This window comes from Phyllopteryx taeniolatus, chromosome 2 (genome assembly GCF_024500385.1).
Source record: "Phyllopteryx taeniolatus isolate TA_2022b chromosome 2, UOR_Ptae_1.2, whole genome shotgun sequence".
Taxonomy (NCBI): domain Eukaryota; kingdom Metazoa; phylum Chordata; class Actinopteri; order Syngnathiformes; family Syngnathidae; genus Phyllopteryx; species Phyllopteryx taeniolatus.
The window spans coordinates 3,112,162-3,138,970 of NC_084503.1; the positions used below are offsets into that span (position 1 = coordinate 3,112,162).

The 26,809-nt window shown below is 41.1% G+C and overlaps 1 protein-coding gene across 13 annotated transcripts in view; it reads left to right on the forward strand.

Annotated features, from left to right (window-relative positions):
* The window catches only part of baz2ba (bromodomain adjacent to zinc finger domain, 2Ba), a 104,903-nt gene that overhangs the window by 39,342 nt on the left and 38,752 nt on the right, over positions 1-26,809 (forward strand). For all 13 annotated transcript variants that reach the window (XM_061753245.1, XM_061753234.1, XM_061753279.1 and 10 more), the window contains 5 exons: positions 14,795-14,974; positions 24,739-24,930; positions 25,023-25,184; positions 26,150-26,337; positions 26,460-26,672. In XM_061753245.1, the coding sequence (XP_061609229.1) occupies positions 14,797-14,974; positions 24,739-24,930; positions 25,023-25,184; positions 26,150-26,337; positions 26,460-26,672 (933 nt within the window). In that variant the 5' untranslated portion in view covers positions 14,795-14,796. The remainder of the gene's footprint in view (positions 1-14,794; positions 14,975-24,738; positions 24,931-25,022; positions 25,185-26,149; positions 26,338-26,459; positions 26,673-26,809) is intronic.

Below are 26,809 nucleotides of genomic sequence, written 5' to 3' on the forward strand. Positions count from 1 at the left end.
TTGAAGCAAGCATGCACAGCCTCTTATTTCAAAAAGGGTTCCAGCAAGAGTTATTTTCGTTTCCTCATAGTGACGTTATACAATAGTCCCCCATTTCTTGACAGCGAGTGAGTGAGCGCTAAGGAATACTAATTGTGTTTTAATGAATTTTAATGCGTTTAGTGCGTGGGATGGGTAAAACTATATAAAATGTTTTTTATATGGTTTCTCTACAGTAAATCATGGATTTTCACATCACGGGTGGGTCTAGAAAGTATCCCTGCGACAAATGGGGGTTCACTGTACGAAGATTGACGCCAAGCATCCCTTCAATAAACTCACCTATTTCTTGACTGTATTATTGAGTCATTTTCAACAGTGAGTAAAGTAAAGTAAAAACACTAAAGCTCTAAAAGCTTCAACAAAAAAAATGATAAAAGATTGCTCCGTGCAATTAAAACCCAATTTGGTAAAACTGATTACGTTATGCTAATCACGAGATAATATCGTGAAAATCATCGCGGGAGAGGGAGAGATTTGTGTGTGTGTGTGTGTGTGTGTGTGTGAAGAGAGAAGGAGTGACAGTCCAGCCGCCATTACAAGCTGCTGATTTCTGCAGAGTGCTTCATAAAATGTCAGAGCGCCTCTCCCTGAGCAAGACACTGAAAAAATGGCAGCGCTGTGATGTGCCGCCACCTCACCTGCAGCACCATGTGTGTCATTCTCGCTCTTTCTCTCGCTATCGCTCGCTGCCTCTGTGTCTGTGGAGAAAGTGTGCATTTGTGCAAATGTGTACCTGCTTGTCTACGCACGTGTGTGTGTGTGTGTGTGTGTGTGTGTGTGTGTGCATGCTGGCCTCCCTCCCATGTTGCAGTGAAGCGGAACAGAGTGGCTGACTGCCCGCTGCTCTTCCGCCCTCCTCTCTTGTCAATACAACAGCATTCTCTTCCGACCAGTCGTCTTAACATGAAGTACTGTCCAGTATATGTTTTAGCAGACAATGGTTCCAATTGCAGTTCGTAACTTCTGGTAAAATACGCCATTTCCGGTACGTCGTTTTCGGTGTGCCAGTTAAGCGTGGAGCGAGCGGAGGAATGTCACCAGTCGGCACAAAAATATAAAAGATAAAATAGATTTGATAGGAGCTGATAGGCTTAATCGACATGGTGTCAGCTCCTCTAGTAATGGCTGGGGAGAACAAAAACAGGTTAAGCACCGCATGTATGATGTAGCCGAAACTAGCATCATTTGTAAATGAGCCCATTGTGACATTGAGTGACTCTTTTGGCGGCTGATGCTGTTGGAACGTACAATCTGTTCGACTATGATAAGCTGGTCGATTTCCCTTTTAACGAACTTGAGCTTGACTTTTCTGTTGTTTGGATTAACGGCACACACAAGCACGCTTTTGACGGCGAAATGGATGGCACGATGTAACCCAGCTAAACATTTTATGCATACACGTGACAAAATGTCTTCCACAAACCTGATGGTTTGTTTGCCAGTCTTGTCGATATCCGCTCTGTTTATCCTCCTCACCTTCAGGTTCCGCTGGATTTATTATTGATATATATATATATTTTTTTTTAAAAATAAAATTAAAACAAAGTAACCTTTTGGGGTGCATCTGGCGGCGTTTTGTCAGCGGCAATCTCTCACTTTCAAAGTATCCTTTCACGTCTGTGGGTTTTATTAATGTCAGTCTTAACAAAGGCATCAGACAGTATTAAAGTTAAAAACATTTAAAAAAAAAAAAAAAAAAAAAAAAAAAAGTGAGGAGGAGGAGAGCCTCAGATGGAGAAAGGTGTAAATGGGCTTTTTCATAATGAACACAGTGGAGATGTAAGCAGCCTTTTCACTTTGTATTGTTAATAATAAATGAGTGGTTTGAGTACCAGTGAACAAGAAGTCTTTAATCAACATTTTGTATGTACATATTGCAATGGTAAAAAAAAAAAAAAAAAAAAAAAAACTAATCCGGACATGTTGCACATCAATGTTATTTTACAGCATTTGCTTTGGTACACATTAAAGTAGTAGCTCTCACCTATTTAATTCTCATAATTAACTTTCATACATATAGTACTTTTATACATACAAAATTACAATTAAAGCTTATAGCAGCCCATCCTTGAAAGCTGTAAAGTATTCCATCTGGATTCCCGATAGACGAAATAAAGCGGACAAGCTGAAATTATGCCGACTTGAAAATATACTTAAATGATTTATCAACTTTCAAAATAGGAGAGGGTGTATTTTCTTTCAGTTGAACCGGCCAGCTGACTTAACTGTCTCATCGGCTAATGGTTTCTTGTAATATTTAACATAGTTCGCCTCGAGTGTGTTGTCTGCGTGTGTGTGTGTGTGTGTGTGTGTGTGTGTGTGTGTGTGTGTGAGGGGGATGTAATGGTGAATGAAAAATATTACCGTGTGTCATGTTTACACTGCGGGGCGGCTGTTGCTCAGTTGGTAGAGCGGGTCATCCAGTGACCGAAGGGTTCGAATCCCGGCTCTTGACTGTCGGCATGTGGTCCTTGGGCAAGACACTGAACCGTAATTTGCTCCCAGTGGGCCTGGCAGTGCCAGATGTATGTGTGTATGAATATGAAGCTTTGTAAAGCGCTTTTTGCACCGTGATGATGTACATAAAGTGTCATCTATATTAAGTGCAGTCCATTTACCAAAGGTTATGCTGCTAACCAAGTAAGATTTCTCTTGTCGGAATAGGGCACGACAAAGCTGTTCATAGGTTTTTGATCATTTCCAGAAAGTTTCCAGTACATTTCCATGAGAACTTTAGATGGTGAAGAGGTAGAACACAGCGGTATACTGAGTCAATTTTGTGTAGTCGACCTGAAAAAATATCGACCAAGCGATGGCTTAAAAAACTTGGATGTTGGGGGGCTCATAAATCAAGTTACCACTCTACTTGCATTGAATCTGGTTATTTTAATGAAGATTACAGTGGACCCCTGCTAAAAACCCCAGGGGATGGGGACCGGTTTGGAACGCGCATAGCAAAAATCGGCAGATTATTGACAGCCTCTATAATTGCATCGGGGAAAAAATGTAACCCCCCCCCCAAAAAAAAATTCATGAATATGAAGGGATAAATTGGCAATAAGTGTTTTTTTGTTGATTACCCCAAAAAGAAAAATTAAAAACTTTTTTTTTTTTTTTAATTGGAAAATAATTTTTCCAAAATTGGGAACGACCAATTTGTCAGCTGGGGGGGAAATCTGTGAATTTAATTTGAAGACGGCCTTCGATTTTGTAAATTCCTGCTTTATTCCCATAAATTCTCGTCTGCTCCCATGGAACGTTCCGATGACGAAAAGTCCTAAAAATATGCAACCCCAGGCAGGTACAATATAATTAACTACTTCATAGTCAGTAATTGAAAAGAGGAAAAATCTTACATGTTCCTGTACATGCAGTAAATGTACTGTTTACTGTAACAGGTTGGAGCTGAAACTAGGAAGTAACGGAATTGGTTGTGACACACTGTAACCTCCATCGCTGTAAATGTAATGGACCGATTGGTGCTGGACAGTTTGGCCAGCGAGGAAGAAATATAGCAGCAGAAAATGACTTTCTTTAGCAAGATGTGATTCAGGAGCAGTAAATGGTCACAGGAACTGGCAGTCATGAGTATGGTGCTGTATTTCTACTATCAAACACTTAGACTCACTGTTTGGTTCAAAGTTGTATTTTGAATGACTTAATTTGAAGGGCAAATACGCACCAGCGGCTGAAACAAATGCGCAAGGAATGGCTTGCCGCTCCTCTGGCTGCGCCATTGTTGTCATTTTCAGTTGGTTTTGCTGTTTGAAATGCATGTCATTTGCATTATGCATATGTGATGTACTGTGCTCATTTTCTTTCCTCAGTCGCTCTCACACTTGCTTATGCGCTCCCTCCCCCCCCTCATCCCTTGATAAGGCCTGATACCATTTTGTTTTTTGGGCATTGTTCCCTTTACGTTTGCGCTCTGCATAAGGGTTGATAATCTCTTCTTGAACTGCACAAGTTTACAATTTCGCTTTTTTTTTTTTTCATATGTAAAACATTGAGGGAAAAAATGAACCATTCAAGTCACAACCTTTTCTGCTGCACTGTTAAAATTTCTTGTTCAAATAAAGGGATCGTAACAAAGTTGTACAAGACAACAGAAGTGTTGCAGGTGTAAATCAGCACCTGCTTAGGTCCAAAACAGAAGTAGGGCAAGTTGGACAGTGAACATTGTTGATTGTAGCGTAAAACATCTGCGTATAATTTTGCAAGCAGCAATCAAGCAATGATATCATTGTCAGAGGTTATTACAGGTTGATAATGAAGACCTTGATAAATGCTTTCCAACAATTTGCACAGAGGAAAAATGTGCTATTAGAATTTGTATTTCCTGGATTTGATCTGTGAGGCCAATTGCATAATTTGTATCAAATGTTTAAAAATCAAGGGTACAATTACTATTGGACTGAGATTCATGCTGTGGGAACTGGGATAGAGTAGCTGGAATAGAGCAAGTGCGCAAATACGTGTTTAACGTACATGCATGATAATTAACAGTTGCACTTGAGTATCTTTTCTCTTCACTTCTGATACGTTCTTGCCACATAAAATGATCAGAAAATTCCTAATTCAAGTCATAGCTTTTGGGACCAATACATTGTCTCCTCGAACTTCAAACTCAATCCTCAAATGCGTTTCATGAATCCCAAATACGCATTCTACCACAAGGATCACAAGTGCGATGCCAAAATATGAGACACTGACTAATACATTTTTCTCAAGCTGCTTGTTCACAGCGTTAGAACCTGAGGAAAGCTTGTCATTTAAACTGCAGTTCTCAGAACACAAAGAGCCGCAGTTCTTTTTCACTGAATCAGCTAAAAACGTCTGTTTGTCCATTGCAGTGCGGCACAGTTAGGACTCAGTTACATATCAGGTCTTCTGACCCAATCTGAACATTGGAGACCTCTCAGGTACGCATTTTCTGGTCTATTGGGGGCTCCTAGAATTTAAAAGAAACATGGGGTCACTTTCAAGTTGTTTCTGTGCTGCTCAGATTAGGAGCACACTGCCAGAAGAGGTACACATTGAAACAATCCATTGGCAATCAATACATAAGGATTTTGTCTTCATTGTAGTCTATATAGTTGTTCCTATTGTAGTTTCTTTTTGCTTTATGTAAAGCATTTGGGTATGAAATAGGACACAATCTATACGATACTTGGGGCCTGATTTACTAAAATCCTCAATACCGGATTGCCATTGAATGTTTAATGCATGCATTTTTATTTATGCATGTTGCATTGCATGTTCACCTTTAACAGCTTGCACACGCTATTGTTGGGCATGCTGCGCGTGATCTACTAAGACTGCGGCACAATTGGCAACAGGTGTAAAAGCGGTGAAAAGAGTCGTCGCTTCAGGTAGCTCTCTGATGGCTGTCACCATGACAAATTTGAGCGAGCGTTGCACGCGTGTAATGAAGTTTTATGTGATGGAATTGGAAGTACAATGGGCAAACTAACTGAATATTTTGGCATGTTTATGAACACTTTAGAATCACACATTCAATGAATGTGTGTGCGACTGTGAACTAAACTCTTCCTGAGTGGGGAATTAGTTGCACATGAGTGCAGTCTAATGCAGAGTTGAAGGTTTTGTCAAAGGTGATTGATTATGCGTGACTAGGGCCAAGTCAGCCCTTAGATCATTCAGAAGCTCCCAAATTGTGTCGCTGAATAGATATGTTTCGATAATTTTTGTTTCTGGCATTTCAAAAATGTTCACACGGACGCAATGGATCAGTTCTTGCCGTTGAATCATATTTTGCCCAAGCCTCCTCGCCACAATAACAGCCACGATGTTTACCCCTGCCTTTTAGACGCAGTTTTTAAAGACGTGAAATCAGCCACCGCAATTTGTTTTGAGCTTGATAAATTGCATAACGAACTGCACAACAATTTTGTGTGTTTGGCAGAGGCCCGTAGACCAGCTTCCGTTTGCATGCGCAGTCAACTTTGTGCCAGTTTTTTGCTCGTGCAGACTTTTAGTAAATCAGGCCCTTGGTCTTGCCTTAAAAATCATGGTAGTCGTGCAATTTAAGTAATGTAGGACATAAGAAATTGAAGATAAATTACTGTATATTCCTGTAAGCCTGAGGGAAATGAAAGGAAGGTATTGTCATGGGTGTGTGTATAAATGTTCGTCACCAGGATGGTGTTGCTCTGCGCTTCAGTCGTTAGTTTAGGAGACAAATGTGGCGAGCTGATCGCGTTCATTCTGTAGAAGTGTAATGAGCGTCGAGGCTGTCAGATGAGCGAAGAGCAGATTCATCAGGGATGATTGTCTGCTGCACATTGCTGTTTTGTTGATGCGAACACCCTGCTCTGTTACCATGGGGAGAATAATTAGCTTTGGCTGGATGCAGATGTGCATGAGCGTAAGAGATGGGAATTTGTTATTGAGCTGACTTCATGATATTTAAAATGGTGCATTATGGGTGTGTTTGTGCGCAGAGATGCATACATACACACACACGCGCGCGCAATACAGTACACACTCACTTCTGGCTCATTCTCATCTATTTATGGACAGGAAATGGGAGTGGCGCTATATCTGTTGGAGCTTAGTAACACTATTCTGTCACACATAGGTTTTGACATCAAACGCAATGTGACAAGCCTATCTTATTCCTCTCCAGCGAGTCATCACCATGTCCCAAAATCACATTATTGTCACTGGGAACCGGGCAATGACGGATGGTTGTTGATTCCAGCTGTTGGCAAATGCAGTGCACTTGAAGAGCCAAATAAAGCCATTTGGCACGAGCCAATTTCTTGTTGGGAAAAAAAAACAAAAAAAAACACAAAGTGCAGCATGTTCCTGGTTTTTATAGTTTATTTAAAGCCCCTTACAAGGAAATGGATGAAAAGCCGTATTATGGGGGGGACCTTTAAACCCCACAACTGGGAACTTCCCTCACATATGCTTACACACTGCATCTGGATCATATCTTTACCTTTTTGCCCTGGCTGGGAAGTAAGCAGCGCTAGTGTGGTAAGCTCCACTGTTACATGGACGCAGACAGGCGGGCAGTGGTGTGACTGTAATAAGACCCGTGGCCAGCAGCACAGCCAAGGCGAGCCGAGGCGTGGTGAGCGATGGTGCCCATCCCCGACGTTGCCCCGCACTGCCATCTGTCACTGGGCAGGAGTAGGGCCTAGGGAGGGGCCTGAGTCACTGGCAGTTGACACCTATACAGGCCGCACTGGGGCACGCAGTCTCTTTGTACTCGCTGCCTGGCCTTTGCGCCTGTGCGTTGATGATAAAACATACTTTGCAATTCATTGTTGGATTTTGAATGTACAGTAAACCCCCTTTTAATCAATCGCAGGGGATACAGTGCAGACCCACCCGCGCTAGGTAAAAATCTGCCATATAGGGACCATGCAAACATTTGTATATGGTTTTACCCATCTTACATGATATAAAGACACATTTATTAAAACTTGATTAAAAAACACTTTAAAAGTATTCCTTAGTGCCTGTTCTCACTCTTTTGCTGTCATGTAACTGAACTTTTGAAGAAACAAAAAGTAGACTCGCTCACACAGTTCAAATAAGAGGCAAAGCATGCCTGCTTCAAGCTGTTTGTCACTCCCAATTGAAGTTTACTGTAAAACAGACACATACAGCCAAACACACTGAAACATAGTATATTTAAACTCCAAAACGTTTCCCCCAAACTAATTTTGTCTCACAAAAAGTCTCCCAGTTTAATGCTAACATAAATTGGTGGACCTTCTTTCTTCTTGCTGTTAATTAAGCTACATCTCTACCAGAGGACCTCGGTGCTGCCCGGCATGTTGCGGCACAACGTGGTGCTGCACTGAAGACACGCAACTCTTAAAATTTGAACTTGCCTGTGTATTGTAACGACCCATAAAAAAACGTTCGCTTAAAAATCTGCGATAAAGGATAAAGCGGCGGCACGAGTGATGAACCACGATCACCGTTTGCGCCCTCCTCACAGTCAGGGTTTGTTAAGGGATTTGTTTCTTCAAATTTGTTTTTAAAGTTCCACATACGTAGACACCACCGTGCTGCAAAAAATGCCTGCAAACTGTCATTTGAATGCTAGCAACACGTGCGGCGAGTTTGAGAATTTCAGTTATGGGAGTAATACGTCTGTGCTAGTCATAGTGAATGTGCACTTCACTGAAGAAGCGTTATCAAGCTCATTATGTTGGGCAGCGCATACACACACACACACACCAGGCTTTTATTCCCACCCTTCATGAACAAATGCGTGCATCCTCCGTTTTTGAACAGGTGCGTTTTTTTTTTTAGTTTTTTTTTTGTATGGACTTGAATGTGGACACTAGTAACGACATTGTTTTCAGAAACGTCCACTTTCAGACCTTTAAAAAAATAATAACTTAACCATGCTTGTCTCAAATTGTAAACGAGTGGTCAATACAACACCATTTAATCAGTTTGTATTAAAAAAAAAAAAAAAAAAAAAACTGGCCCGTTATTTAGCAATGGAAGTTAATCAAATGACAGTTAAAATCATGTAGCAAGAAGTAAAGCAGGATGTTGTACAATAGCGTACATACCCACACAAGCCAGTGATTGACTGTGGCTCGAGTGGTTTTCGTGCATGCTGGGGGGGGGGGGGGGGGGGGGAGAAAAGGGGGTCAGGCGAGCTTGCGCGTGCTCTCCGCTGCCATAAGCGAGATGATCTTTGTCAGATAGGGTGCATTGACAACTAGACTGTGCAGAGCAAATATCCATATGGACATAGGTGCTTGCTTCAAGCATTTGTCGCACCGAGTGGAATTTTACTGTAAAACTAACACTGAAAACGAAAGCAAAGCAAACATTAGTTACAAAACAAAATACTCAACCAGCCATGTAATTTTGTCAAACGAAAGTCTGCTAGCTTAGTGTTAACATATAATGCGAAAGACATAGACGAGCTAACAGAATTTAACATGGATGTTATGGTGGTATTATTGATACTCTTAAGTCATCTTCATTTGTCATTTTTGGCAAATGACTGGCCATAACTACACAGTTTGTGTGTTGACAGTTTCATCTTGTAAAGGCTGCTTATCTTTGAGGTGTACAAGGAGAGCGGTTGTGTAGCAGATGCAGTCATGATGCCATTTTGTCAGCTGCAGTAAAGTGCGGGAAGAAAGCGAGCTGGAAGCCACCACAGTGTGTCTTTGAATGGGGTCAGGGCATCACACGGAATAATGCATTTCCCTCCCGAGCCCTCCTTCCATTACGGCCGGAGAAGAGACATTGTGTCCACACTCTGATTACCACTGATCCATGCTGATGACTCTGTTGGCGGATTATCTCAGTTAGTATCAGCCATCTGTTACTCTGTGAGCATGTGTGTGGTTGTGTGTGTGGTTGTTGTAAGGGTAAGGAGGGAATGGGACAGGACACTTACGTCGGGGGTAGGGGAGGGTTTGCGTTTGGAACACATGCACACTTATATGAGCATGGTGTTTTTTTTTTTGTTTTTTTGCATGAAAGATAGCCATACAACTAGGATTGCATGGTGTATACCGATACTAGATTAAGTCCTGCGATACCTCACCATGGATACGATGTCATGTGTTTTCAGTACGGGCGCAGATAGTGAGCAGTTTTCCCCAAAAAGAGACAAACATGCTTGCTTCAAGCTTTTTATTTGTCGTTGCTGTAGAATTTGATGTGGAGAGAATGAACACTGGAAGAGCGTGATTCGGTAAACTAGCGTACTTTATTCGGCCTACAGGGCCCCACGCAGCAACAGTATGGCAAACACAGAAAGCACCTGAAGCGGTTATGGAAGCCATATATCAAAAACTCCCTGTTGAAGTTGAATGTAAAAGTGACACCTGAAGCAAAGAGAATCAAACAGTGTATATTTGAACACCAAAATGCTCAAGACCAAGTCTGTTAGCGTAATGCTAACATACAGTACGATACGAAACGCCGTAGATGGGCTAACAGGATGTGACAATATATATGTATATATTTTTCTTAATGTAATATCTGCACGGGCCAGTTACCAAGTCAGCTGTTTTTTTTTTTAAATATTTTATGTTTCAAAATGAATTAGTTTGCATTTAATTGAAAAGCTATTTGCCCCAACATTTCAAAATAATACATTTAAGAGCCGTAATTGCAATACTGAGAAATCGTATGCAACACTTGAAAACAAACGTGTGATGCGAGGCCACATTGGAAGCGGCACAGGGGAGTACACCACCACTCTCTCTTGTCCTTTATACACTTCATCCCCCACCTCACCTCTTTCAGATGAAGCTGACATGCAAAGGCTCCTTCCTACATGCAACCATAAAACCACGGTGCTGTTTATAGCAATACAATCTCCTAAAGGGCTGTTGCGCCCAGCGACTAATGGCCGCATGCATTGACAGCTGGGCGTTGTGTTGAACCGGTGGTGCACCGGAACACACCTTATAAATCATAGCTGGCCCATTAGCATAAATTCTCTCCCTTCTCCTTGCAACTGCAAGGCATGCTGTTTCTGCTCGCAGCGCTTCTTGTTGATTGGCTGCCGCTGTTCAAGTCAAATTGATTTAGCCGCTCACGGATATTGTAGCGTTTGCCACCGCGGCGTATGCTGTTAATTAACTATAAAATCAAGCTAATTCTGATGCTAAATCCATTTTAATTTCTCATAATTAAGTCAGGATTGGATCTTTAAATACCTTGGCACTGCATCAGTGTTGCAATCGTTGTTTGGCGATACACGGCCCAGCTCAATGGAATTATTGTTATTGGATTTAATTGCTGTGAGTGATCAGTTGGTGGCCGCTGGAGGAAGATGGACTGGCCTCTCATTCTTTTCTCCCCCTTGTTGTCCTTTCTCTCGCCATCTCTCATCCCCAGAAAAGAGGCCCTTTGAGAGATGAGAGCAGATGAGGGGGAGGGGAGCAGCACTGCTTTCCACCTCTGCAAAGGAGGGATGGCTTTTTTTTTTCTTCTCCTCTTGTTTGTTAGGGAGGGCAATCAATTCTATTTACATCATCACATTCTGACAAGGCGAAGCAGTCGGTGTAGATATTGAGAAAAGACAGGATTGGTTTGGTCTTATTCCTTCATCTGTCTTTTTTTCCCCCACCACAAAATCCCACTGCATTGTTTATCATTTTTCTCCTCCATCTTTATCATCTCCTTTTTCCTCTTTCCCCCCATTCCCCCGTCTGCAAAAGGTAGGGAATGATGCGCTTCACTTACCAGCTGACACCACATAAGCTTGCTCGTCCTCTGAGACACGAGCCTTTTGTTTTCATGTACATTATGATAATTATGAAGGGCCACAGTTCCCCCCTCCATCTTCATCACACTTGTAATGATACTTAGGGTTTTTTTCTTCTTCTTCACGAGCTGCCACAGGCATCACTCTTTTGAAAAGGAATGTGTTTTTTCTACCCGAGCCTCACTTTTTCGTGTGGAGTCTGACTCAATTCCACAGAATGTCAAGAGTGTCAGCAGTTTTCGTTGCACTAAGGCTAATGTAGCTGTCCCTCAGCTCAAGGAAGAGGCGATATGTTTTCAGATAGGTGCTTTACATTATTTGCAGATTGGTACCGTTAGACGCAGAGTCCAAATGAACGCGAGTTCCAAGATCAGGACTTAATGCAGTGAAGCATACATCTGTCTTTTTTTTTTAAGCGCATAGAAATTTACCTCGTTCTGCTTGCCAAAGGCACTAATCTAAGATTCAAGAACTCTGCTTGTTTCGTCTTCCTGGAGCAAACGTTCAAAGCGTAGATTGTTAACAACGGAATGATGAACATTAATACAATTACAGAACATATACAATACATTTGGTCTGTCATGGACATGGACTTTGGCTTTCCAGATCGTAAAGTCAACAACGGAACGATGATTACGGAACATTTACCTTCCGACTGTCATGGACGTTTGTTTTGAGATTCAGGACTTAAACTTGACGCCTGATAAAAACCAGTTTCTCCACGGGACCTCTTAGCCATGTGACATCGCTTAAAAAGAGATTTGCTAATAAAGCTTTGTGACATGGGGGGCGATTACCTTACCAAGTGCTTAACACTCCACCCAGATTTTACCGAACGTCATCGAGAGGTAAAATATTTACGTTTCACCGATGTACTCAAATCTACTCTTATCTAATATGGAGCATTCATTCATTTGTCATTCTGGCTCTTTAGCTCACATTGTGTCACCTTGCGCGAGATGCGAGATTTGCTGGACCTTTGACCTTGCTCATCATTAGACAACCACCATGTTTTTTTTTTTGGTTTTTTTTTTTCCACTGCCGCAATGGCAGTCCAAGACGGATGGCACAACAGCCTCCTCCCTGTGGACTGCAGCAGGTTTCCTTGTCATCTGCGCCTCTTTCTCACCCCCTCTCTCCTCTCGCTCCCTCTCTCTTGTCAGTGTTGCTCCTGGCGAAAGGCTGATACTTGATATTCAGAGGATAGCAGCTTTTGTCTCAGAGATTTAATCAGTGGCTCTGCAGAGGAGTGAGAGAGTGAGGGAGAGTGGCGGAAAAGGGGGAAGGCAAAAGAGATGGAGGAAGAGACTGTTTATATGTAATGACACAATAACAAAGCCTGCCTGTAAAACACAATCTGCAAACTGTGCTTTTGAGGGGGATTTCCACTGCTGGATTAGTGTCAGGCAGAGGGATGTGGCAAAAGAGAAGACAGGAAAAGAGTCAGGTTGACGTGAAAGACCGGGGAGGTGACTGTGTGTGTGTGTGTGTGTGTGTGTGTGCGCGTGTGCACAAATTCATGTTTGGATTCCGTTTTCATATTTGTTTGGCTGCGCACGCTGGCGACCGTGTGGGCACATTTGTTTTTTTAAGCAAAAGCAGATTAAAGTTGGCTAATGTAAGTCTGATGTTTGGCTGCAGAAATACTTCTTGCTAGAGTTGATGTTGTCGATTGGTCGATAATGGCTAGCGCGGTGGTTGTGTTTAATGGATCACTTTAAAGCCCTTCCATGATGATGTAGCCTAAAAAGGCCTCAGGAAGATCTCTTGTGGAGATTTCATAGTAGGACAGCATATCACAGTTAACACAAATTTGTCTAGACCTGACTACGAGTTTTTCCATGTTATGAGTTTTGCTTTGTGTTGTGAAACATTTACTTCCTGTGAAAGTGACTGCTGAGCAGAAGTCGATTATGTGTATGGAATTAAAGCATGGAAATCGTGCGGCGAAAAATGCAAACATTTGAGACGCAAACGTGAAGTGAAATCGTAGAAAAGTAGGAGCAAATGTGGCGAAAAAGGCAAATATTTGTGATGCAAATGTGAAGGGGAAAAAGAAGACAAGCTGTTTAATTCTTTCATTCGTAGTGTGTAGAGGGCCATTTCTCTCAATTAAAAAAAATGTTATAGATTTGTGTTTTTGATTTTGGGGCGGATGGAACACACTAATGTTCTTCTTCCATTGTGATCAATGGGGAAATTTGATTTAAGATAAGTGATTTATGAATCTGGTCACGGAATGAACTCAAGGCATCACTGTATTTTTCTCGAATAATAATACCTGCTGCTGTTTATTTTAGGGATGAGACCGCCTAAAAATGGTGAAAAGTAACCTTATGTCCTCTTTTCATGTCAACACACACACCCCCACAGCATGATGCTGCCACCACCATGCTTCGCTGTTGGGTCTGTATTGGACAGGTGATGAGCAGTGCCTGGTTTTCTCCACACATGCCGCTTAGAATTAAGGCCAACAATTTCTATCTTGATCTCATCAGACCAGAGAATCTTATTTCACACCATCGAGGAGTCCTTCAGGTGTTTTTTTTTTAGCAAGCTCCATGCAGGCTTTCACGTGTCTTGCACTGAGGAGAGGCTTCCGTCGGGCCACTCTGCCATAAAGCCCCGACTGGTGGAGGGTTGACTTTCTAGAACTTTCTCCCATCTCTGGAGCTCAGCCACAGTGATCTTTGGGTTCTTCTTTACCTCTCTCACCAAGGCTCTTCTCCCCCGATTGCTCAGCTTGGCCGGACGGCCAGCTCTAGGAAGGGTTCTGGTCATCCCAAATGTCTTCCATTTCAGCATTATGGAGGCCACTGTGCTCTTAGGAACCTTAAGTGCAGTAGAATTTCTTTTGTAACCTTAGTCAGATCTTTGCCTTGCCACAATCCTGTCTCTGAGCTCTTCAGGCAGTTCCTTTGACCTCATGATTCTCATTTACTCTGACATGCACTGTGAGCTGTAAGGTCTTTTATATAGACAGGGGTGTGGCTTTCCTAATCAAGTCCAATCAGTATAATCAAAATCAGCTGGAAATGAATTCAGGCGCAGCGCGATGGGGTGGCCAACCTGAACGATTCCATTTGCAAACAACCGTAAATATGATCTTAGTGGATTTTGGGTTGAGTATTTTTTGCCCCACACATCTCGATATCAACCTCCACCAGAGTGGAAGCCTGGGCTGCATTTGGGAGAGCTGCAGTTTTTGGTTTTTTTTGTATCCCAAAAGTCAAAATGTGCTTTGTAGTCAGACTGACGTGCTCCTCGCCACCTCATATAGAATCAATAGAAGCTGAGAGGCAGTGAGCATGGCTAAATAGAAATATTGTTCAGGGGAAGTGAGATGTGAAAGGAAAAGTGTCAGCGCGTGTGTGTGCGTGCGTGCTGGAGATGTTGTGCAGGTGTGGCCGTTTGCATGTGTGTGTGTGTATCTGCTTAGGTTTGTGTGTTTGCCAGTGTGTGTGTGTGTGTTTTTTTTTGCTATTGTAACCCCGCTGATTGGATTGTGTTTGACAGATATGGAGTCTGGAGAGCGGCTGGCCTCCCCTGCGCCCACCCTGTCTGCTGCGCGCACCTCCTCCCCTGCGGCCTCTTCCTCCTCATCCTCCTCTTCCTCGTCATCATCTCCCGCTCCCCACTCAAAGAGCAGCCTGGCCCCGAGCCCCTCGGTGCTGGGATCCACCCTTAGCACCTCTGGTAAGAAACACTTTTGGTTTTTTTTTTGTCTTGGGTCAACCTTTGGTCAATTTAATCGACAAAACAATACGACTCAAGAAAAATCCCACCTGCTTCTATTATGCTCATATTGGGGTTCTTAAACATTTTATACCAAAAATAATATTTAGCTCTCCAAATAACCAACATCAAAATACGTGTTCATCAAAAACAAGGCTGTTTTAGTCCTAAAAAGTCCTATATATTTAATATTACTGTAAGCCACTCAACATTATGCATGTTTCCTTGTCTTATAATACGGTGCTTAAATATAGGAAAATAAAAAAACTATACAAAAATACACTTCACTTTTAAAATTATACTTTAAATATAGGAAAATAAAAAAACTACACATAAACATTCCATTCAGTTTGTTAATTTTCACATAAAAGTAAAGTTGTACCTAAATCAGTAGTTCTTAACCTATTGGAGGTATTGAAGTTTCATATGTGCATATGTTCACCACAACTCTTCGTAATTGGAAAAATCAAATGTGAGTTTTAGAATTCAACTTAAAAGTAGGTACAAATCTGTGTTCAAAGAACAAAGCAAATAAAACATGAATTTGACTCAAAAATTACAAACGTAATATTATTGCAAATCAGTGTAACTTTTGCTGTTGCCTTAAGGCTGCAGCACACCCGACCGGGTTTGGCAACTGTTTTCATATCGGCCACTGGTTCAAAATTTGAATCGCCGGTGCGGTCCGTCGCAACATCGCAGATTACAATCAAAATTAACGTGAGCTTTCGCTCACGTAAGTATCAAATATTGTGTTTTACAACAATACTTAACTACGATTATAATGTTCATAGGGATGAAATAACAAAGCTTGTTTGCCACATGGTACCCAAGCGGTACATACCACGCTGCGTACATTGAAGTGAATGGGAGCGAGCAAACCACTTTTAAACTATCCAACTTTGTGTGCGGGGGCGAGTCGCCAACTGTAATTTTTTTTTTTTTTTTTTTTACGATGATCCGGTCCAATCGGATTTGCCGTGAGATCATTGAAGGAATGCTCGGCTTCCCCTTGGCAAGAGGCGCTCTTATCGTTTTCCGCAACAAAGTCTTTGTTTTGAATGTCTACCATCCTCAAAAAGGGTTGCTCGCAAAGGTGCTGCATGTTGTTTTCGACAATCTGGTGGCATCTGTGTTGTTCTGAAGAGTTGTCACACATCATACGAGTGGAGTGTATGGATTGGACACAACAACGCACACTCGGTGTGTGTCTCTTTGACCACCGCTGAGACTCACTCACTCGACCCCCTGGGGTTTGATCGAACCCAGGGTAAAAAAAAAAACACGGACCTAAGTAAATGTCAAGAACCAAACAATTCTTAAAGATTAAATGTGAATGTGTAATGTACTCAAATTGGGAATTTGCACTTCAAAACAAAATCCCTTTTTTTGTCGCATTTGTTTAAAGTCATTATGACTTGACAGTCCAGCGATGAATGCGATCTGCGAAAACGAGACGTTTCTGGCTTGTGCCTCTAATTTGATATAGAAGAAACCACCTCGCCTCGACTGTGCCAGCGATTGTGTGACAAATGATTGACACTTGTAAGTCATGGCTTATGTCTCTCGTTTTTTTTTTTTTTTTTTTTTTTTTTTCTCAGGTGCGGTGGTTTCTGGAAAAAAAAAAAAAATCTTGAAATGTACTGGATTAAAACAGGTTTAAACCACTGTAACATGATGCACATCATGAAATTTGTTTTTCAGTGCTTTTGAGAATCACTGTTGTAAACCATTTAAAGTGACAAATGCGGTCACCTTCATGTCGCGATAGCATTCAGAATCCTCCATTCTTTAGCATGAAAATGAGTTTCCTGCCGTATTAATTATACAGTTAGTATGTGAATACACTTCTTTCCCAACTATGAGGATTATTATTTATTATTTTTTTTTTTTTTCCTTCCACGCTGACAGCTTGGGTTGCAATTGAAAAGCTGCTGCATTAATGAATCCCAAACAATTAGGGGCTTCTTTTGTGTGAGAAACACACACATGCTTGGCCATGTCTCCTGACAACCTTCAACTCTCTGGCTCCAGCTGCCTCAGTCGAGCTCAGCATGACACTGTGTGTGTGTGTGTGTGTGTGTGTGTGTGTGTGTGTGTGTTATTTGCGCAAACTTGTATGGATGTGTATGTTTGTGTCTTAAGTGTGAGTGTTTGTGTGAGTGAGTGGGGGGGAGCAAGAGCGGGAGATCTTCTGCCTGCATGATTTAACATTTGTCATCCACTCAGAATCCTTCTATTTATTTGGTTAGCGCAAGGGTGGGCAAACGTCTGCTCAAGGGCCACATTTGTTGAACCGGACCGATGGGCCAGTTTATTTGGATAATGAAACAATAATAATTCATTCCCCTGTTTTAAATGTAACATTTGTAATTGATGTCAGGATAATCCATTCACCAATTATCAAAAAAAATAAACACAAAATATATGTCAAATTTTCTTTTTTTATTATCTGTAATAAACTATCCATCCATCCATCCATTTTCTGAGCCGCTTCTCCTCACTAGGGTCGCGGGCGTGCTGGAGCCTATCCCAGCTGTCATCGGGCAGGAGGCGGGGTACACCCTGAACTGGTTGCCAGCCAATCGCAGGGCACATAGAAACTAACAACCATTCGCACTCACAGTCATGCCTACGGGCAATTTAGAGTCTCCAATTAATGCATGTTTTTGGGATGTGGGAGGAAACCGGAGTGCCCGGAGAAAACCCACGCAGGCACGGGGAGAACATGCAAACTCCACACAGGCGGGGACGGGGATTGAACCCCGCACCTCAGAACTGTGAGGCTGACGCTCTAACCAGTCGGCCACCGTGCCGCTGTAATAAACTAATAAAATTTTATTATTTTACTAATTAAAATATTATATGAAAATCCTTTATGAAAATTTGTATATACAATAAGTAAACCAAATGTTTTATTTTTTATTTACAATTTATTTTTTATGATAAATACACTAACCAATAATTCAATACAATAAATAGAATATTTTGGGTATATGTAAAATGTTTTTTTTACCCAATACAAAAATGTTAAATTTTCTTTATTTTTCATTTGTTCTATTTACAATAAATAAACTATTTATTTTATAAAATAAATACATTATAAAAACATGTATGGAAAGTTGTTTATTTAGCTAATATATTAATGGTGTATTATTCAAATGAATGAAAAATTGTATGCAGTGTATGTAAAATGGTTTCTTTTGCGAATACAATAAATATTGTATGTAATATTGTCTATACTTCATTTTTTTCTCCTTATTTGCAATAAATTTGCTAATTATTTAATAAAATGAAAAAGAAATGTAAAATGCATATGGTTTATTTAGCTATTATTTTCTAATCAATAAATGAAACAATTATTTAATCAGATAAATTCATTTTAAACCAATTTTAAGGAAAAATAATAAATACAACAAATATTGTTTGTTTTAATAATAAAAGAAAAGATAATGCAAACTTTTGGCATGTTGGATTGCTAATATATCTAATTATATGTTAACCAATTATTTAATACAATTAAACATATAACCAATTATTTAATACAATTAAATGTTAAATGTAAAATTGTTTATTTTACTGAATTTCACATTTTTATTTTCCTTTTTACACTCTATATCAATTCCCCACTTCTTGCCCAAAGTCAGCTGGAATAGGCTCCAGTACACTAAAAACCCATAGTGAGGTTAAGCGCCATACAAGATGGATGGATGGATTGCAATTTGCCAATTTCAAGAAGAAAAAAAAAAAACCTCAAATAATGCAACAAACAGGACTGATGATAATGTAAATGCCAACTTGTTAAATCATTAGAGAACCTTTTCAAGATGAATATTTTGATGATCCCTTCATCACCTAATCTTTTGCTATTGACACGCAGCAAATCACAGATTCGCATGCATCCAGCTTTTCCTCAAACAGAACCCACATTTTTTTGTTACAAGATAAAGGAATGAAAGCATAAAATTAAGCGCCGTGTTTTTGCCTTTCCTTGTCCTCGGTGTTGCTCCGAAGAAGACGCCATTAAAACATTTGCTTCCTCATGCATTATACATCGTGCTGATCTCTCTCTCCCATTACGTGAGCTCAGATTTTCTAGATAAGCGATTTTGGACACAGCATCAAATGAAATGCGAGGTGAGCTCTGTGAACTTTCTGCAAGCAAACCACTTCTTTTGTACAAAGTTCCACTTTGTGCAACTGCTATACATTATCCTAGATGCTATCCATTTAGGCTGAAAAGATTTCTGCCAAGTCATCACTTTCCCACTACATCTGTGTTTAATTATAAGGAAGGGAGAATACAGTAGTACCTTGATTTATGAGTGCCCCAACGTCTGATTGTTTTTTTGTTTTGTTTTTGTTGCTTTGTGTTGTGATCTAAACATTCTTCATTCAAAAAGCAGAATCTGTTCAATTCTATACAGTCTGTTAATTTATGAGTGTGTGTTTTACTGTACAATAGAGGTGTAACGGTATTTGTGTTCGTCCTGAACCATTACGGTACGGACGTCACAGTTCCGTGCATGCAGTCATACGACGAATATCATTGCAGTATGTGCATGTGCTGTCTGTCATCTGAACTTTCCATGATAACCAATTTTTCTTCTTCTTGTGTTTTGTTAAATGGCGGTTGGCAAACAGTTTAAGGCGCATTACCGCAACCTGGTTTGGAGTGCAGATAACTGCATATTCGTCGTGTGACTGCATGCACCGATCCGTGACGTCCTTAACGTGACAATTTCGTTTTTGCTCACAAGTCAAAGCAAAAAATCAGCAGAGCGACGGCTTTTATCTTCGTAAATATGTAAGTTGGGTCACTCGTAAGTCAAGGTACCCCTGTACTGTATACCAGATAGACTTTACACCAATTTTATCGGGCTGATTGGTAACGGCCGTTTTTTGCGATCATTTGGCTTTATCTTGTCAACTCAAATGCGACCGGATGCACTCGTTACCGCGGCGACGACAACAAGAGTGGAGCGCGCCGACTGTATCATAAGGACAAAATGGGGGAAAACGTGTGTTGGTGGGCACCGGTGCTCAGGACAGGAGAGGACGTTCGTTTACGGCTTGCTTGAGGTATGTTCACGTACTTTCAATACGATGCGGCTCGCAAGCAGGCAATAAAATGTTATGTAGCCTAGCAAGCTAGCAAGTATCACAAACGGCGGTACGTAAACATGCCGCCGTTTTGTCGAATCATTCTCTAAAGTTTCGGTGTGAGTAAAGTAATTTAATGACAGTAACTTAGCACCCATTATTTCTGTCATGTTGTAATGTTGGTTTGAGCTGACTGATTAGAATACACGATCTGACGAAGAGCAGTGATTTCCAACCTTTATGGAGCCAAGGAACATATTTTACAATTGCAAAATCTCACGGAACACCAACAAACAAAAATGTCAGAAAAAGTGGATACATTAATTACTGTATTTACTTCCTGCCATCCAATAGAAGACCAATCATTTGTTCTGTCTGTCACTATGCCTCACTGGCAGAAATAAAGGAACAAAGATACATTATTTATTGTAAATAAAAATTTTTGGAGCAATGAAGTACACGAGTATATACAGTAAATGAACCGTTCATTTAAATAGGCACATTGCTCCATTTTGTGATCGGTTATCGTTTTTTTTTTAAACTCGCTTATCGGCCCCAAAAATCCTGATCGTGTAAAGCCTAATACCAGATGGTGCCCATTTAGGCTGACAGGCTTGCTGTCAAGCCATCTTTCTTCCTACATCTTAGAATTAAAAGGAAAAAAGGCTTTTCTGAGGAAGACTAACAAGAGCATGTCAAAAGTAATGCAGGTAACATCAGAGATACAGTATCGTGACAGTATGTGCAGGCCTTGATTCAAGGTTCAATGCGCCTCTTACGCTTCAGAAAAAGAACAGTAAAACAAATCATTGGCTGGTGTGCGTGTGCGGCGACGCACTTTTGTGTGCGGCGCGTGTGTCATTGATGAGGATATCACTTGGAGAATAAAAAGCTGATCTGCGCTCGTAGCACTCTCCTTCTGGGATCAACTCACGGATGCAATTAACTTAAATCTGTCTGTGGAAATTTGATTGACTGCAACAAACAACAAATTAATCCCCCTTCGGCAGCATCCAAACATGGGGGGGGGGGGAAGCAGGCGGTGCAGTTTCCCAGAGTGGAGGGTGGATTGAAACAGAATGAGGGCGACGGAGTGAGTGAGAGAGAGAGAGAGAGAGAGAGTAGGTAAATCCTAGCTATGTCGTTCCTTACTTGAAATTTTTTAGATTTAATTATTCGCCTTCCGGAAGCCTGCATTAATATTGAGGAGTCATTTGCAGATGTCACTTTGTGTTGCCTGGGAAGGGAAGCGCCGGGGGGTGGGGGGCTGGCGGGGGTGTTGATGCGGAGAGGTGGGCACCGCAAGCAGAAGCCAATGCTGGGTACGCTGCTGGCCTTTTCCGGGGCTCGCATTGCAGTCGTTTATCTTGACACACCGTAGCCCGGGCTGGCGAGGCTCGCTCTACATATTCAGCATCTTGTAATGACATTCACAAGGTAGGTTTTACTGTCTTTGAGCTAGAGAAGAGGCCTTGACGCAAACACAAAGGGTGACACGCTCATTTGTCAAGCCCAAAGTAGCCTGATGGTTGTTTAAGAATTACTATGGATAGCTGTTTGAGCATTTATTCATATCCTGGATATCCTGTTTAAGATCCATTTGCTGGTACGCTATTAGTCCTCACTAGTAAGACAATTCAGTGCATTAGTAGAATGACGGTCTTACAAATAACACATTTTTTTCACCTACTTACTTACTTACTTACTAGTAAACTACTGTGCTTCACTAGCGCCGCTACTACAAGGCCCAGTGGGAAGGGAGGACAGTCGCCTCTCGCCATACCGCACTTTTTGTGGCTTCACTGTGTCAAACTTTATATCGTACGCATCTAATTTCAGATCACATATTGTTCATTTTATCATGATTATTTTTCCACACTGACTGGTGCTGCAAAGCAATAAGCACAAGCCAGGTGGAGAGAGTGCGTAAAAGTAAGATCATTTCACACTTAATAAAAGAAGCTAAATTGCAATATGCCTATTGCAAAGCAAACTGCACGTCTATGGTAAAGTAAACATTGTTGGCTAATTTAATATGGCCTACCACCGCTAGTTTGAATCAACTGTATTCCCTCCACTAGCGGGCAAGATTAGCCGCAGCCGCTGTTGCCCTTAGAATTGCTTTACTGAACTAAAGTAAAAAAAAATAAACACGCGCGCACATTCACACACGACCTGCCGCTTGCCACAACTGACAAAGACTAACTCAACACAGAGTGGCTAACAGTTAAGCCAATTAACAGCCAGCCAACGCTACACTCTCGTTCACTGACGGGGACATCCCTCAACACCAGGGCCCTACCTTTTGAAGTCAAACACGTTCAGCACAGTCACAGATAGTTACCTCACATGGTTATGCGTAAAACTTTAAAATATATATAAATAATAAAATAAATACTTGGTCACATCTTCGCAGGTTTCGTTGATTGCAGGTGGTCTGAAACGTAATTCCCGGGATAAACGAGGGATTACTGTGGAAAAAAAACGTCACTAGTAAGACATTCATTCTACTAGTGTTCTTAGGGCACAATGTAGAATCCCCTATCAGTTTGCCTTAGCGTCTTTTGTACTCAGTAACATCATGCTTTATGTTGGCATACAAACTGTTAGCACCTGAGCTAATTTCCTTTAAATGTTTCCTTACCCCAAGGCAAAATGTAAAATCATTATCTATGTATCTCAGCGCTATGTCCACTGAGGTTGCTATTATGCTATTTATCATGCCAAAATTATTCTCTTTCAAAAATGTACCTTACCACAGCACAGAATGCAAAATCACTCTCGCTCTGCCTCAGCGCTTTTTGTTCACAGATGGCCATCTTGCTACAAGTTAACATAATAACTATTAGCATGTTAGCATTGCATCAGTTTTCTGATGAATTGTCTTACTAGTGAGAACAAAAACCGTAGTAGTAGTTGGGTCTCGAATAAATGTCCAAACTGCTTTCATAACTATATATCTCCAATATGCATTTGTGCAATGCTGTTTTTTTTTCTTTTTTTTTTTTACTTCAGCCCATGTTTGTTAAAAAATAGTCAAAATCATAACTAAGAGAAATACATATAATGTACAGTATATACCAGTGCATTAGTTAAAGTCCTTCACTGCCAGGCTTCCCAGTTAACATGGATATTTGACTTCTAAAGCCGTCAATGGCAGTGAATGTGTTAAAAAAAAAATCCAGCTATCCGAGTGCGTTTTACATTTCTTTGGTGTGTGCATGTGCATAGTAGTTTGACATATTCATCTGCCCTTTGCACAACACTCTCCTTTTCTTCAGTCATCACTTTCCGCGCGTGTGTATTACTTGCTTATGCAGAGGCATCATGCAGGCTTGCTCTCCTTTTCTTGAGCAGAAATTGAATTTGCATGAAATATGCTCACACCAAATTGCATCTGACTCCGGGAGGAGGTAATACGTGGCAGCCGCCCTTGTCGGAAATTATTGTGCTCAGGAAAACTCTCGGCGACGATGATGTTGATGAAGTATTCTTCTGTGGTGAAATTGAATACCAAAAAGATGGGAAATGGTTACACACGCACTTTTTTCCCCCCATCACCAAGACTATATGGTTGTATTCACATTTTCTGACATTTGGGAACCCAGAGCTCATACCAGTAAACAATAGTCAGTCAGGGATGATGACACATTTCCACCAGTATAGATTTTCATGCTGATGCAGTAGGTCAGTGCCCCAAATTCTCCAGCTTCCTTTTAGAATGAATTCAATTCATACACAGGTAGAAGATGATCTTTATTTTATACACTGTTTATCATGTTGCTATAGCTCAAAGTGTTTATTAAAAAAAAAAAAAAAAACATTCCACCATCACGACAAACAAGAAAATACCGTAGCGTAATAGGCCGGATGGGTTCATCAAAAATAAGGAAGAGGTTTTATTCCTAAAAAGAATTTTTGATATTATTGTAAGCCACTGTAACATTATGCACAGTTGGAACAACAGTGCGTTTAAATATAGGAAAATCAAAACTGTACTTAATGATTCAATTTAAATGTATTGGGTTTAAAAAATTGTACCTCAGTAAATGTTTGTGAGGGGGGGGGGGAAATAAATGAGAATAAAATGACCTGGATAAATAATAATACTCACATGCATATGTGTCAAATGGGTATGTGAAATAACTGTAGGTGTAATACTCATCACATGTATGAACTTTATGACCGGTTTAAAAACAAATAAAAATAAATGTCGCCAATGTCATGAATTTGGGAGGAAGTAAAATTATCTTTCAATGAGTTAGATAAGCATCCATTTTTTTGCGCATACTGCCTTAGCCAGAATGTTGCTCTACATAGGGTTCGAAAGGGATGGAAAACGTCGTGGGAATTAAAGCTTGGCAATTTTGGAGACATTCCAAATTTGAAGCATGATAATAAGCAGACATCCATCATGCAAAATAAACATCTCTCCTTGTCCACATTCGAGAGCATTACAGTACCTTAATTGCGCCTTCTTACCCCCCCCTTCCCCAGTTTATTTGAAAATATATTTTCACCAACTAAGTCCCCAATTAAGAGGAATTCCGGGTTTATTCCTGGTTCCCAAAAAACCTATGGCCACATTAGAAAGCTTTCACTTTGGTTGATTTTTCTCCCAGGCCGTCTGTTTGGAGCAGCAGGAGAACAGCCCTTCATTGGCTCCACATTGTCAAGTGCCTTTCCTCTGGTCAACCACCCAGCCTTCGGGGCCCTCTATACTACTGGAGTGGGCAGGCCGGAATTTGGAGGCCTTGGCTCCCTTGGTATGTCGGCTGCTCTGGCTGCGCACCCCCAACTAGGAGCCCTGTCTGGTAAGATGAGGGGCCAAAAAAACCCTGGAAGATTAAAAACGGATTTCTCTCCCTTGAATCTTATGATGTGGTGTTGTTTCCCCTCTTGACAGAGTGGTGGCGAGCTGCTGAAGCCCATGGACGAGGAGCTGCTGCCTTTCTTCCTTCTTTCATAGGTTTCCCTCCATTCTTCACCCCCCATATACAGCCAAACCACAGCGCCAGTCCTGTTCAGATTAGAATGCCCAGCAAGAATAGCCAAGACCCACCTAAAGGTATGCCACACAAGACACATTATTTAGGTAACACGTCACATTTTCCATTACACATGTAGTAAGTAAAAAAAAATAAAATAAATCTCTGGAAGAATGAATACAAATGTGTTCATCTATCTATGCCAGCCCCATATAGTGGCAAATTAAGCAATTATATGCTCGTCCACTTGAAATGACCCTGTGTATCCACCTGTTATCATGTATAAAACAGAATAATAATAATGACTTCCTGCGAGTATATCAGCTTTGCGTTCGTTACAGCTGGCCCAGATTTCATTAAGTCAATTTTGCGTACGGTAAATTGATAAAAGATCATAATTTCAGTATTCACACTTTTTCTTTGGCTGTGTGCCGGAGCATTGGTTCAGTAAAGGTTGGGAAATACTGCACTAGTATTGCGATATTTTCCACTACTAGTACCACTATAGGCCTACTAATGTGTCTTTAAGCTGAATATCAAGCACATTGAATAACTGCTCAAGCAGCTTCCCATAAAGTAAACGAGTATATATTGAAATGAGATTACTGCTTGCTGAGTGAGGTCTCACTACATTGGAAAAAGGGATGAAGTAATTCACCGTGACTGTAAAAACTGCTTTTGCACAACTTCAGAGGCGTATTTTTTGCCCCAAGTGTTAATCACAATAGTCTGACTGCAGGAGCATTTGACTTTCAGAGGTTCCACTGTAACCAACCAACTTTCCAACCAATTGTCGCTCCTCATGATCAGTTTCCCCTGCTTGAGAGCAATTGTTTTCTATCCTCGCACGAGTCTCTCCTTTATGATGTCAGCCCTTAGCATTGGCCTTGTATATTTTGCAGTCAGCATGTTTGATGATGCATGCTCAAATCCATATCTGCCTCACTCCATTCTGCTATTAGTTACAGATCTTTCATCATACTACTTCATCCTCATTCTCTGAAAAGCACATGAGTGAAACAGACATTCTTCTTTACGTTTGAAGGGGTGAACGGGGCAGTAAATGGCAGCGGCGTCTGTCTGCCCACAACACAGCCAGGGAGCTTTTCTGTAAGTCCGACCCCTGGCCGGGCATCGACCAATCTAACCAAAAAAGCAGAGCCCTCCAAGAGTCCCTGTCAGAATAGCCCAGCTAAGACGATGGAAAAACTTGCTCCTAAAACAAAGGAGAGGGTAAGTTGTGGGTACTTTTCCAATTAAACAACCTAATACTATATATTGATTCTTGAGGTCATGCATATAAATGTGATTTAAATGTGATTCTTTTTTGCCATTTTTTTTGTCACTCACCTCAGAGGCAGCAGCGTAAGAAGGCAGCAGAGACCTCTGGAGTGAATAACAGTGAAACGGGCACATCTTCAGACAGCTCGAGCGACGGGTCACTCAGCAGTGATTTGGAGGACCTCGCGGAGGATGATGACGAGGACGATGACGAAGACGAGGATGAGGAGGAAGACAAACACAGTGAATTGTCAGACTCTGAGAAACCGATCAAGAAGAAATCAAAGGTAAATATCAATGGTAAACATTGGTGGCGGGCAATCTATTTGGTAGCTGGGCCTTCAGTGGGGACTTAATAACCAATTTAATCTTCCACTATCGCATCACAATTATTAAAACCATGAATTTGTACACAAACACAAAA